General features: G+C 38.2%; 1 protein-coding gene across 2 annotated transcripts in view; it reads left to right on the top strand.

The window, feature by feature from the left end:
• Positions 1 to 14,957, top strand: part of adamts6 (ADAM metallopeptidase with thrombospondin type 1 motif, 6) — a 106,216-nt gene that overhangs the window by 174 nt on the left and 91,085 nt on the right. The window contains exons 2-9 of one of the 2 annotated variants that reach the window (XM_055208973.2): positions 101 to 214; positions 1,371 to 1,548; positions 4,683 to 5,070; positions 5,295 to 5,659; positions 10,664 to 10,835; positions 11,005 to 11,201; positions 11,324 to 11,407; positions 12,368 to 12,513. In XM_055208973.2, the coding sequence (XP_055064948.2) occupies positions 4,983 to 5,070; positions 5,295 to 5,659; positions 10,664 to 10,835; positions 11,005 to 11,201; positions 11,324 to 11,407; positions 12,368 to 12,513 (1,052 nt within the window). In that variant the 5' untranslated portion in view covers positions 101 to 214; positions 1,371 to 1,548; positions 4,683 to 4,982. Of the gene's footprint in view, positions 1 to 100; positions 215 to 1,115; positions 1,549 to 4,682; positions 5,071 to 5,294; positions 5,660 to 10,663; positions 10,836 to 11,004; positions 11,202 to 11,323; positions 11,408 to 12,367; positions 12,514 to 14,957 lie in introns of those variants that run through there. The other variant, XM_055208972.2, reaches the window with a different exon arrangement.

Raw genomic sequence — 14,957 nt, 5'->3', positions numbered from 1 at the left:
GAGGCGAACAGAAGCCGAACGTCAGCTTTTATAACGTGCACGCGTATAATTCAGAGTTTAAACCTGAAAGAAATGTATTAACCCAGACTGGATTTTGCAGGTTTTGTCAACTTAAAACTTACTCTGCAACTCTGTGAGGTTGTTTAACTCACTTGGTACAACAGCCAATAAGCAACGACCTTGTCATCTGGTACCTGATACTTTTCTCAGCGAGGTAAAGGATGGACCAAACAGAGTACTTTGTGATTTACAAATATTTCTATAATTTTAAAGAAATTGGAGAGAAAACTGAAAAAAGTTGACATGAGAGAGAAAGGTAGTGATTTATGTATTTTACGTAGTTTATGTAGCATGTGTATAATCTGTGAAATCCAAACAACAGCCACAATTTGTTACATGAATTTATTGTTTCTATAAAATGCACTGCATAATAATTTATAGACTTGTATTAGTAAAGGTTTTTGGCATGGATCAAACGCTACTAACTTAGTATTCAGTGCATTGGCACTTAGTCACCACAAGATGTCGCAGCAAACTAAACAACAATTCTTTTTCAGCGAGCAAACGTCAAACTGAGCTGTCAATTCATGTAATACTAGTCCATTTCACAGTAATCTTTTTTTTATCCTTTTGGACAAATGTACGTTTTAATATTATTGCTAAATAAATCTTATTGAAAACGACATTGAAACGCATATATTTATATACTTTGCTGATGCATTGTTTCTTTCTGAAAAAGAAAATTTTATGCACCATTGTATTTGATTATACAACACATGTTGTAATTATGTATTTTAAAACAATGATCGATTTGTCTAAATCTCATTGCAAAAATAGCAGTACGACACCATATAAATATTTAACAAAAACCTATATATTTTCATGGGGTTAAAAACTATCACAATGTATTTTTTTGTTATGATATTTCCTAGTTAAAAACGACGTTAGTTAATCACTCATTGATGAATTCTCCCATAAAGTACCTGATTTTCACGTGCACTTTTCACCTGGCCATCCGAGCGCGAAGCACATCTGCAAATGACGTCACCTCGAACCTCCCCGTCTCTCGCGCGCGGCTGCCAGTGTTTGAGTCTCAATGTTGGCTCAGATCCGGGTCCAGTATTAAAGGGTGCAACTCTCTGATCAGCTCTGCAATTCTGCATACAGACCGCACCAATATGATTATTAATCTGTGCTAAAACAAAGGAGCCAGCATTGAGCACGAGACCAAACAACAAGCCAAAAAAAGTCAAACATGAATTGAGTTACAGAGGCGCACATACTTACTGAACAACTTTTTCACATTTTGGAGATGAGTGCATGGAGTTATTGTTTTTCTTTCTCTCGTTTTCGTTGCACTGATAATGCAGTAAGTTCTTGAAGAAGCGGCTTTTGTTTCTGCACAAGGACACAACTACATTTGTTGGCACGAGAGAGAGAATGGCTTGAAGCGAAAGAAGAGATTTGCTGAAGAATGCATTGAAGTGGACTGTCTCAAATGCAGAAGATTTCTACAGTCTGTATTAATTCAACAAAAAGATGAAGAAGGTAACTATCATTTTTTATACAGTATTTCAGACAGAAAAGGGTCGTCTGGGCAGTGGATTTTCAATGAGATTTCAATGCATGACAATACAACATATTCTGCATTTAATAGTAATCTGTAGTATCTAGTTTATATCAAACTGCAACACTGTTGAAATACACCTCACAAAAAACAAAGAATCCCTTGGTGCAATTGATTGTCTTGTCATTGGTCTTGTCTTCAGTTTCGCGAGCCTGCTGTTTTTATTTTATCGGCCAGTATAATAGACTTGGGCCGGTTGCCAGCTGTCTGGGTCAGACGCGCTATAGACATCCAGAGCCGCTGTCTGGAATCAAGCACTTTATTAAAGTTTGCCTGCACCGCTTCAACTTCTGCTCCGCAAATAAAAAAAATAACGATGCAAAAGAAGGGATATATATGGGATTTATTGTAACTGGACGTCTATTCTATCAGTGCTGGTGCATTTGATTAAATGAGCAGCATTATACAAACCGGTGAGTTACAAACTTTTTGAGTCGCTTCGAACTTTGATATACTGTGTCGAGGGAGAAAGAAAGAGAGAGAGAGAGAGAGAGAGAGAGAGAGAGAGAGAGAGAGAGAGAGAGAGAGAGAGAGAGAGAGAGAGAGAGAGAAAGAGACAGGCAGACAGACATAGATAGAGAGAGAGAGAGAGAGTGAGAGAGAGAGAGAGAGAGAGAGATGGATGGATGGATGGATGGACGGACAGACAGAAAGGCAGAAAGGCAGACTGATGATAGACAGACAGACAGATTTCAGACAAACAGACAGGTGATAGATAGATGGATGGATACAGGGATGGGCAGACAGACAGACAGGTGGACTGATGATAGACAAACAGACAGGTAAAAGAAAGAAAGATAGATAGATAGATAGACAGATAGGTAGATAGGTAGATAGACATACATACAGACAGGTAGAAAGATAGACAGACAGATAGACATGCGATAAAAAGGCAGACAGACAGATAGATAGATAGACATGTGACAGACAGACATACAGGTAGACTGATGATAGACAAATAGACAGATAATAGACAAACAAACAGGTGATAGATAGATAGATAGATGAATGGATGGATGGATGGGCAGACAGACAGGTAGACCGATGACAGACAGACAGACAGACAGACAGAGACACACATAGATAGATATAGACTTGTGACAGACAGACAGACAGACAGACAGGTAGACTGATGATAGACAAATAGACAGGTGATAGACAAACAGACAGGTGATAGATAGATAGATAGATAGATAGATAGATAGATAGATAGATAGATAGATAGATAGATAGATAGATAGATAGATGAATGGATGGATGGATGGATGGATGGATGGATGGATGGATGGATGGGCAGACAGACAGGTAGACCGATGATAGACAAACAGACAGGTGATAGATAGATAGATAGATAGATAGATAGATAGATAGATAGATAGATAGATAGATAGATAGACATAGGGAGAGACAGACAGACAGACAGACAGACAGACAGACAGACAGACAGACAGACAGAAAGGTAGATAGATAGGTAGATAGACATGTGACAGACAGACAGACAGACAGACAGACAGACAGACAGATAGATAGACATGCGATAGATAGACAGACAGACAGGTAGACTAATGATAGACAAATAGACAGATGATAGACAAACAGACAGGTGATAGATAGATAGATGAATGGATGGATGGGCAGACAGATAGGTAGACCGATGATAGACAAACAGACAGGTGATAGATAGATAGACAGACAGACAGACAGACAGACAGACAGAAAGGTAGATAGATAGACAGACAGATAGACATGTGACAGACAGACAGACAGACAGACAGACAGACAGACAGACAGATAGACATGCGATAGACAGACAGACAGACCGACAGGTAGACTGATGATAGACAGATAGACAGATGATAGACAAACAGGCAGGTGATAGATAGATAGATAGATAGATAGATAGATAGATAGATAGATAGATAGATAGATAGATAGATAGATAGATAGATAGATAGATAGATAGATAGATAGATAGATAGATAGATAAATGGATGGATGGGCAGACAGACAGGTAGACTGATGATAGACAAACAGACAGGTCATAGATATATAGATAGATACATAGATAAATAGACAGACAGACAGACAGACAGACAGACAGACAGACAGACAGACAGACATGTGATAGACAGGCAGACACACAAACAAACAGACAGACAGATAGACATGTGATAGATAGATAGACAGACATGTGATAGACAGACAGACAGACAGACAGACAGACTAATGACAGACAGACATGTGATAGATGGACAGACAGACAGACAGACAGACAGACAGACAGGTAGACCAATGATAGACATAGTGACAAGTGAAAGATAGATATATAGACAGACAGACAGGCAGATATACATGGGATAGATAGATTGATAGATGTGATAGATATGTAATAGACAGACAGACAGCAGACAGACATGTTGATAGACACGTAGACAGATAGATTGGCATACAGACAGACAGATGACAGACATGTGTCATACAGACAGACAGATTTTAGTTCTATGATCAGTTCTACCATAATTTGTTTGACCCTTGGTTTTATATATTTGTTATTGCATTTTTTTTATCCCATTCACACATCAGTAACTTAAGACTCTAGGAGAGTTTGCCATGACAGCTATACTGATAAAAAAATATACGCTAGTGAAATATCAGTCTGATGAGCCACCAGTCAAGGTATTCGCAACAGGTTTTTGCTGCATGGTTTTACGCCTGGAGTCGGAAACAGTCAAAGCACCTAATAGTCAAGTGCAGGTGTGAAAATGATAACCTGAAGTTACTGCGTCCTACTCAACACTTATGAGCACATCAGCGTGTGTGTGTGCGTATGTGTGTGTGTGTGTGTGCGCGCGCGATCAAACCAGTTCTAGTCCAGATGTTACATCATTTATGGAATTGCGATCTCTTTCTGATGTCTGATGCTGGGTGGTTGCAGCTGAGAAGTTTTGTTGTCAACTCTATTTTCATATAGGCTTTGTAAGATCAGAAACTGGCATTTGAGTTTATTCACACACTCAAATGTCATTATGTGTCATTATGTCATCATTCATTCCAGGCAAACAAATGGATCGTTCCGTACGAGCTCCCGATTTAGATCTGCTGCTTTGGAATAATACGCGGAGCATTCTTATGGATTCCTCCACATCTCATGGCTGACACAGGTACAGGCAGCCTGTCCTGGAGACTTCGTCCTTGAGAAGACATTTAAACCCGGGATTAAGCGAGGACTCAGAGTTAAACGTTTTGAGGATGCTTATCGCGGATATGCTACGGCGGAATGCTGGATTGATCGTATCGCTTTAATCCATTTGTAGCCTCCCCGACCCCCCACCCCATGTCAGAGCTTCTCTAAATTATGGAAATTTTTTGGAAGACGCTGACTTGGATATGTAGCCTGGTCTTGGCCGCTGCTGAACCTCAGAGCCTTTCATACAACTCTCAAGGTAAGATGAGTTTAAAGTCCTTTCTGCTTTAAATTATGTTACTTTTTCACTTGGAAGGAAACAGCAAATAAATATAGTATTACTACAGAAATAAATTAGGAAATTTGGTGAAACATCAGAGACAAAGTAACCATTAAAAGTTTTTTAATTTTGTTAATTTTAATGTTTCCTACGATTACCCACTCTTGTGTAATCTGATTCACTTTGTCACCTGTATGGAAAAGCGGAATTCCTGTCCAAGCTGGATCATTACCAGCTAACGGTACCGGTGCGGGTGAACGAGAGAGGCCAGTTTATGAGTTACACTGTGAAACATTACGTACCTGGTCGGAGACGACGGGCATTGGACCAGGCTGAGCCAGACCACACCGAGACCAGGCTTTTTTACAAACTCTCAGCGTACGGCAAGCACTTTCACCTGAACGTGACACTCAACCCCAACCTGGTTTCGAAACATTTCACTGTAGAGTACTGGGGCAAAGATGGAGTGGATCGGCAGCATTCATTGGCCGATAATTGCCACTATGTTGGATACCTGCTGGATCAGTATAGCACTACACAAGTTGCATTGAGCAACTGCAAAGGCTTGGTGAGTACAACAGATTTTGAAAGTCTTCACGTTTTGGATGCATGAGAGAGTTTGTATTTTTAATCAACGAGGACAAGGTGCACCATTTTCTGCATAAAAGAACAGATTGGAAAATTCACATCGGGATATGGAGGCGCGCCGGTCGGTGACATGTGGAATATGCATTGCATTTTATTGGCCACATGTCTAAAGATCTTCAGCTGCAGTGTTTACTTCCTCAAAGGGTCTGACTTGGTTTATGGTACTGTTAAACAGTCTTTACTGTGGACAATTGTTTCTAAATTGTTCAGCTTGTTAAGGAAAGGTCTGCTATTACTTTTCTAAGTGATTAGAATTTCACATGGCCAATGATTAAACACGTAAATAAAATGTTAAAGGCGGAGTGCACGATTTTGGGCCGACTACCAAAACACACTTGTAGCCAATCAGCAGTAAGGTGCGTGTCTACTAACCGACATCGTTGCCTGGGTTGCGTATGTGTGGGGCGGGTCTATCAAAAGATGGTCCAAATTCTATTGGGGTAGGGGCGTGTTTGTTTAGGTGATTTCAAATGTCAAGATTGGCTTTCAGAGATCATGGACCCCACCTTTTACATTGGTCAATTAGCAGACACTTTAAACAGATTGGTAACTGCACAGAAACACCCTAACAACCATCCAGAACACCCTGGCAATTGCATAGTAACATACTCATCGAATTGATTTAACAATATTGAGCATTGCTATAACTATGAATAGGGGACAATGCAACGCTCAATATATTCGCTCTAGTGACAGAAATCCCGCCTTCCAGTTAAAAGAACCAATTAACAATCGATAAAGACTGATGATTCTCTGGGGGAGGGGGTCTGTACTGAGTAGCATGAGGTGCTTGTCAACCTGTGCGCTTGCGCAGTAGCTAAAAACATCTTCGAATGAAGGTGTTTCTAGGGCAATTTGAGCAAAAGAATCAAACGTTATGGTACAGTTCATGTCAGGTTTAATTGTTGGTCAAAAATATGTTGTTTAATTGTGATTTTAGCACACAATTTTAGCAATATCTATCTTTTCCCTTTCAAGTAGATAGGACTTTAGTGTTGCACAACTAAAATAACTCATATTTATTTGAGTTGGATAATCGCGACTAATCGTAAATATAATATAAATATAAAAATGTTATATACACATGTAAGTACTTCTTAAATATCTACATGCGTGTGTATGTGAATTTATTTATATATAATTATTATACACAGTACACACACATATATGATGTAAACAAAAACTTTTATTTTGCTAACGATTAATCGCGATTAATTGTTATGCACCTCTAAACTCAGGCATTGCAAACATGGCTGCCTAGTGGCGCAACGTTCCCAAAGGGACTTTGATTGAATTCAATAAAGTTTGACCTTAGCATGTGGCTAGGCTAACATTCTTAAAGTCGCCATGAAACAGACTTATTGGTCTTATTTTCCCCGTGGTGACATATATCCGAGTGAAGCTGCTTCTGAAAGAAATAATTGTAATAAATGTAGGGCTGGACTTGAATTCGTACATCGAGAACTTATTGGATCGTTTGAAGTTGGGTCATGTTGCTATATGCTAATCGCCGCAATCTTTTCCTGGAACCTGCCATACCATATGATTGAAAGAGAGATCGTTTTGAAGAGTTGCAGAGATTTGCGTTTTTGTTAAAGATTATGAGGGCACATGAATGAAAAAAAAATGAAGCAAACAATAATTTGTAAAAAAAACCCCACAATATTCTAAAATTCATTTCAATTTCATTGCTACTTTAATATAAAAACGTAGCACTTGAATGTTTTTATTACACTGAACTGTTTTCAACACTGCTGTAATACATTAAAATATGTCTATGCAAAACACACATAAATAAATGTGCATTTTACCATATTAACTGAAATGTACACTTACTTATAGTCAGCATTTTCTGCGTCATCTGCCATTTCATGCATAAGGTTATCGCAGTGCATTATGGGATTGTCGCAAAGCATAAATGCAGCACTGCCATGGAATTTGGCCACAACTTGTGTAACTTTCATGTGGGAGGAGTGTTTGCAATGCCTGAAAATGTTTTCTAGCTACGTAGTAAAGTAAGTGCAAGAACAGAAGTGTGATTCGAGAGCATCAGTCCTGGTGTTAAATCCAGTGATATCCACTTTAATAACATGAAAATACTTTTAAAGCACTTGTCTGTATCACAGTCACTTTTTTGGTCTTTGTGTCTACACGGCTGCCTCTGCTCTCTGTTAAAGTGACCGCTGAGTGACAGCGAAATAATAGCCCAGCCGTCTCTTCACAATGAAGCCTAGATCCCTCGTGCACCTGCAGGCTTTTGCAGTGTTGCCAGCTGATTTGTATCTCACACTGTGCGCGTTTCATCCAGGGGAGAACACTGGTGTCGCATGACTACCTTGCACTCTGGGCCACGCTGTGCGTCGTTGTTTTGAGATATGCGAATGCTTGTCACGTCTGTATTGACTATGCACAAAATAAAGTGACTGAAAAGTGCCTGTCAAAGATTTGCCTCGCAGCTAGTCGAGCCCGCTGCCTCCTTAAATCTCTCGTTGAGTGAGTTAGGAGGCGGAAAATTCCAGAGGGTGCCGGCCCTGTGCAATTAACTTTGAATGGTAGGAGGACAGGACTCGATATTGGAATCTACGCTGGTATCAAGGGCACACATAACGCTTAAATCTATTAAATATATATGTACAGCATGTATTATCATCTAAGTTAACTATTTACCCAATATAGTCCGGCTATAGTGTCCCGAACACCCCCAATTTATAGTCATGGATGGTGTTTTTGTATACCAGTCAGAGCAAGATTCAGAGTGATGATTTGAAATGATTTTCTGCTTTATACTGTAATTCTTTGATTTATCTATAAAGCTTTACTTGTAGCAAACCTGGAAGCATTCCTATAAGACATCAAGTAGATCAGGGATTAATCCGAACTGTATGCATTATATATCATTGGAATTGAGAGTCCAATGCTAATTAATTAAAGTATATAAAAGCATATAAAAATCTCAGCTTTTGCAAGCTCGGCAGATCCTTTTTCCAAACTGGCTTACATTGCATTCAAGGTATGCATTTTTTAGGTTTTGTGTCCCCTGGGAATCGAACCTACAGCATTTCACGCTGCGTACACAATGCAGTACCAGCTGAGCTACAGGAACACCAAAATAACGTCTTTAACCTCATTTCAAAAGAAAAACATGATGCTGTTTTGCTTAACTCTTTCCCCGCCATTGACAAGTTTACTCATCAATTAAGAGAAAACGCTTCCCTGCCAATGACAAGTATTTCCGGCAATCTGTAATACCGCTATTTTCCAACAGGTGGCAATAAAAAATTTTTGTATAAAAATTCTTTTCCATGTTTAAGTGCTATGATTGGGTCCCCAGTGCTTCTATCAACCTAGAAAATGTGAAAAAGATCAACCCAGTAACTTAGTTTTGGTTAACCATTCTCTACAAGCACATGAAAAAATAGGTCGTTGAAATTTGGCTCTCCTTATGATGTCATAAGGAGCTCTTATTATAATAATACCACCCCTTAATCTGCACTATCCAACCACAGCACTGCCATTTAGTGCAGAAAAAAGCACAATTGCGTTTTAATTGCAACAAAACACCATAATTGTGATCAGTGTTTGCACTTCATCCGCTCATTTGCATTTTAAAGGACACACCCAAAACGGCACATTTTTGCACACACCTACAAAGTGGCAATTTTAACGTGTTATAATAAATTATTTATATGGTATTTTGGGCTTAAACTTCACATATGTGCTCTGGGGACAGCAAAGATTTATTTGACATCATAAAAAAGTCTTGTGCCATGGCCCCTTTAAATGCAAATAAGCTGATGAAATGCAAACATTGATCACCATAATGGTGGTTTGTTGAAATTGAAACTCAGTTGTGCTGTCAATAATTTTTTTTCTGTCTCTCTCTGCTCTAAATGACAGTGCCGTGATAGGATAGTGCAGATTAAGGTGCGTATTATTATAATAAGATCCCCTTTTGACATCTCAAGGGGAGCCAAATTTCAATTACCATTTTTACATGTTTGCAGAGAATAGTTTACCAAAACTAAGTTACTAAGTTCTTTTTCACATTTTCTAGGTTAATAGAAGCACTGGGGACCCAATTATAGAAAAGTAAAATTTTTATGATATGTCCCCTTTAATACAGCATTTCACTGTGCATTGTTAAACCAAGCAAATAACTAAACTAGACATATTAAAACCACTTGCTTTATCAGGTCAATATTAGCTTTTTCTCATATTAGGACAGTTGCATTGCTGGTAAAGAGAAGAATTTGGTATTATTACTTGCAGCCAAAAGTGCTGGCTCACTATACTTCATAAATTTCGAGTGCCCAGATCTCTGCTTTGTCTCACTCATTTTATTCAAACCAAAAATGGGAAAACAATGCTTTGAATGCCTCAGCAGTTTTTGCTCTTCATTGTTCAAGCATACGGCTTACATCAACCAGGCTTTTGTTTTGCGTGTGCAGCGTTTGCTATGTTTTTGTAAAGATTTAATTGGTCTCATTGTGGAGTTTTACAGACTTGGAGAACATGCCAGAGGATCTTTTTATTTTTATGTCGTGAACACATTTCTGAGGCTGTTTGAGTTTAAATGTTAAATTGGGGATGTGCAGGGCTGTGTAACTCGATCGCTATCCAAATAATTACCATGTCGTTCTTCATGTAAGTGAGTGATTTATCTCATTGATTTGTATTTTGGAACGTTTTCATTTGCGATTTGACGTGACTCAGAAGACGAGTTATAGTTATCTGCATTCTGGTATGTATTTTAAGAGCATGGCCTCGAGAGACTATTTTTAGTGATAATAAGCATGTAATACAGCCATTAAAACGCATTAATTTACAACCTTGTACTCAACAATACAGATGTTATATTTCAAACATTGTCACTAAATAAACTGTCATGTTTTCGTAACCCACAATTTTCTCTTTTCTTATCAAGCATGGTGTCATAACCACAGAAGAAGAGCAATATTTAATAGAGCCATTAAAAAACACATCCAGAAATCTCAGCGATGCCAACCACGAAGAAGGACAACCGCACGTTATTTATAAAAAGTCTTCCATTCATTCTCAGCAAGAGCGCGGCGAGGGGTTCGGCTGCGGCGTCTCAGGTTGGTAAACCTCCATCTGGCCGCACTGTGACATAAACAGCCATAGATAGCAGTTTAGGAAACGATGGTCAGTGGTTCAGGTTTGGCTTGATGTCCCTGCAAACAGTCCCTCCAGATTCAGACTGCTGAATCTCTCTTGAAAAACATGAGCCATTTCTGTATCTTTTAGACCTCACAAAAAACAGGACGCCCTGTAACCAAACGTGTCCAGGTTCGAACTCACCTCACCCGACTGGAGGCCGTCGGCAGCGGCGTTCTGTCAGCTCCGAACGTTTCGTGGAGACCCTAGTGGTGGCCGACAAAATGATGGTCGGGTACCACGGTCGCAAAGACATCGAGCACTACGTCCTGTCCGTGATGAATATTGTAAGTTTGGTCCTACTTTTCTCATGCGTGTTCGTCTCATATGTGTCATTTACTTTCCATCTGAAAGGCAGATCAAACAGCATTTGGCTGACTTTGTGTCTTTTTTCTTTTCTGGAGGTCAGGTTGCCAAACTTTACCGTGATGCCAGCCTAGGAAACGTTGTGAACATTATTGTAACCAGACTGATCGTCTTGACTGAAGATCAGGTAATTGTTTAACAGAGCAGAGGTCTTCACTGTCAGAAAAAACGGTCAAAATATGTACTGTCACTACGACGGTTCCCTTCAAAAAAGTACCCCTCTCCACCCAAAGAGTCTACAGTAGCACATCAGAGGCGCATACTGATGCCAAAGAGAGCTTACTTGCACCTCAAAGATACATTTTATGGTACACATTAGGACTTTTTTAAATAGTACGGCCCCAGTGACTGCTCCCTAACATCATAGCGGCAAGTTTTGCATGACAGAGCAAATTTTTTGACCTCATAGAGATGATTTCAGTTCACCGCAATGATTGCACATCTCTCTAAAAAACACAAGGGGGAGCTGCAGTGCCTGTATAAATGAGACAGTATCAGATTACTTTTAAATATGTTTTATGTGTATTAATATTTACTGAAAGGTAAAGCTTGCAAAAGATTTAATTAAAAAAAAATCACAACAAAATGTGAAAATTATTTCATAACCAAAGAAAAAATGTATGAGAATTAAATGTCAAAGCAATAAAATAGACAATGAATTGTCATAATTAATTAGACTATTTACCGTGAGCAAAATTTCATAACCGTGACAGCCCTACTAGATTGTGGCATTAAAATAGTATGACGTTTATTGGCCTTAATATAACAGATGGAATCATGATTTAACTGCTTTTGAAGATAAAACTTATTCAAACAGATTCCTGAGGGACTTGTAAAATATTTCGCACTAATGTCTGAAATGAGCAAGCCAGTGTTTTTCTAGGTTTTTTGGCTTTTGAATGTACAAATAACTCTTTTCAGACTGGGAAACCGACCAAGAGATCCAAGTAGCCCTAGGATGATGTCATTAGTGCCGTAATATACACCCGTCAGTGTGACATCATTTCATATTACAGACGCGTAGCTCTTTAGGTGAAATTGCATAGCCTTAAAGTTAGATAAGTAACTTTGGCGTTTTTTATTCCAGCCCAACTTGGAGATAAACCATCATGCGGACAAATCCCTCGACAGCTTCTGTAAATGGCAGAAATCCATTCTTTCTCATCAGGGGGATGGAAACAGTATCCCAGAGAACGGGATCGCCCATCACGACAACGCTGTTCTCATCACAAGGTCGGTTACTAGTTTTCCACCAGGATTAAAGTTCTTTTTGGCAAACCATGCCGTGTTTGATGGGCACTTGCCCTTAATGCTGGCCGAGATTTTGCCAAGTGAGAGATCCTTGTTGGTCCTTGTACAACATTGCCGTCAACCAGTCAGATTTCCTTGATAGAGAAGTGCACATATCCAAAAAAACTTTCAAGCAGGTGCATGCTCAAAAAAGATCATCATTTGAAGAAGAAGGAAAGCAGTGTGCTGACTTTATAAAATCACAAAAAGCAGAGACACAACTATGTTGCCAAATAGCTGCATATGCCAACACAGACAGGTTGCTTGACATCATTAATAAAAGTACAAAAAGAAGATTCGATCCAGATTACATTTAGTATGACTTCACTTGCAATGGGGATAATGCAGAGCACAATGTGTTTTGTGTGCCGAGTTATGCTCACATATAGAAATATTTTGCCATATTTATGCCTTTACTGAAATTGTCAACTTTCTTATCATGCCATGATGTCAACAAATATGGTTCTCATTTTTCTTCAAGTCAGTCTAGTTTTGTTAACTATACACTTTTCTGAAATACCAATTATATTTATCTTGAAGGAGGAAAACGGTAGTTTGTTCAGTGTTTTACTCTTGGGCGATCAATCCGCGAATAAAGGACAGCTCTGTGATTTTTACATGTTCCATTAACTTCCTCAATTTAGCTCAAATTAGTGGAGAAAGGCTCGTTTTAGGGCTGGTTGACATTTTGGCATATAAATGTGACAGTTTGTACTGCAAATATATATTGGGTGGGTCATTTACAACGACCAGTAACTGGTTATTAATGTCATTGTTAATTGGTGCTCAGTGATGCATGGCAGTGTGGTTTGGACGAGCGTTAGCGTTGACGCTGTCAGACTGTACCATATACGTCACTCAGTGAGTTGAAGTGAATGGATATTTCTTATACACATATAATTTGTTTAACTTCTTAGTGTTTTTACTAAACAAATGTACATGCCAGATACCCTTTTGAAATAGACAGTGTGTGACGCCAGTCTACAGAAAGTTTTATTTGGGTTATTTTTTGACATCTGTCAAAGTAGGTCGAGCGGTAAACAACTAGCCACTGTGCTGCAAATTTCTGGCAGGGTTTGAGTCTGGCAAAAATAACAGTACCGGTTCTCTGCCGTAAATGGATTTAGAAAAGTTATGTTCTGAATTAAGAACAGTTTTAAATGCAGTCTGTCTATGAAAAAATACTTATGCTTGTACTAAATTCAACTGTTAAAATTGTTGCTTTTACTCAAATGTTGATGCATCTGTTTACCAAGTCTACAAAAAAATATGTAAGATACAACAAATTGCATTTTTTTGGAAAATTGTGACAGTTGCAAATAGTTTACAAAGTTTACAAAAAATTTGATAATTGCAAATAGTTTACATTGTTTCCTAAAATTGCACTCTTTTAAATAGTTTACAAAGTTTACAAAAATTAGTTGCAGTAGTTTACATAGTTTAATAGATGGGTTGCTCGGCGACGTCATTAACTGGTTGCGCGCGCAACTGAGAGGCAGAAAGAAGAGACGTGCCTTGTGTTGTAGGCTAGTAGCGGTGTCTGTAATTTAAAATGGCAAGGAGTTGTTGTGTGGATAATAGTACCAACAGAGTCAGTGCTGGGGGCCTGATGTTAACATACTAGTAGATGCGACTATTACGTTACTAGCCTAACATTATAATTCTTACATGTATTACAGTAACACTGCAAAAATAAAGACAGAAAAACAGATCCAACTAAAATCAAGTTTTATTAATATACAAACAATAAAGAACGCTTCAATAATTAAGGTTGTTGCAGTAGTGGACCAGCTCACCAATCGGGCTTTCTGCCTCCTGGATGCACACGCACCTTGTAATGTTTGTAAAACGGCTACCCAGCTATAAAATTGAACTTGAAATAGTTTACAGTTTACTAAAATCTCATTTTTTTAAAAAGTTTACAAAGTTTACTTAAATTTTGAAAGTTGCAGTAGTTTACGTAGTTTAATAAAATTGAAATAGAAATAGTTTACCAAGTTTACTAAAATTAGTTGCAGTAGTTTACATAGTTTAATAAAATTGACCTTGAAATAGTTTACAGTTTACTGAAATCTTACTTTTGGAAAAAGTTTACTAAAATTATGATAGTTGCAGGAGTTTACGTAGTTTAATAAAATTGAACTAGAAATAGTTTACAAAGTTTACTAAAATTAGTTGCAGTAGTTTACATAGTTCAATAAAATTTAACTTGAAATAGTTTACAGTTTACTAAAATCTTACTTTTTGAAAAAGTTTACAAAGTTTACTAAAATTATGATAGTTGCAGGAGTTTACGTAGTTTAATAAAATTTTACTAGAAAAAGTTTACAAAGTTTTCTAAAATGATGATAGTTGCAGTAGTTTACGTAGTTAAATCAAATTGGACT

This window comes from Misgurnus anguillicaudatus, chromosome 12, assembly GCF_027580225.2.
Source record: "Misgurnus anguillicaudatus chromosome 12, ASM2758022v2, whole genome shotgun sequence".
In the NCBI taxonomy this organism is placed as follows: domain Eukaryota; kingdom Metazoa; phylum Chordata; class Actinopteri; order Cypriniformes; family Cobitidae; genus Misgurnus; species Misgurnus anguillicaudatus.
Note: the sequence above shows the minus strand (reverse complement) of the source record. Positions and strands in the feature narration are given on the sequence as shown.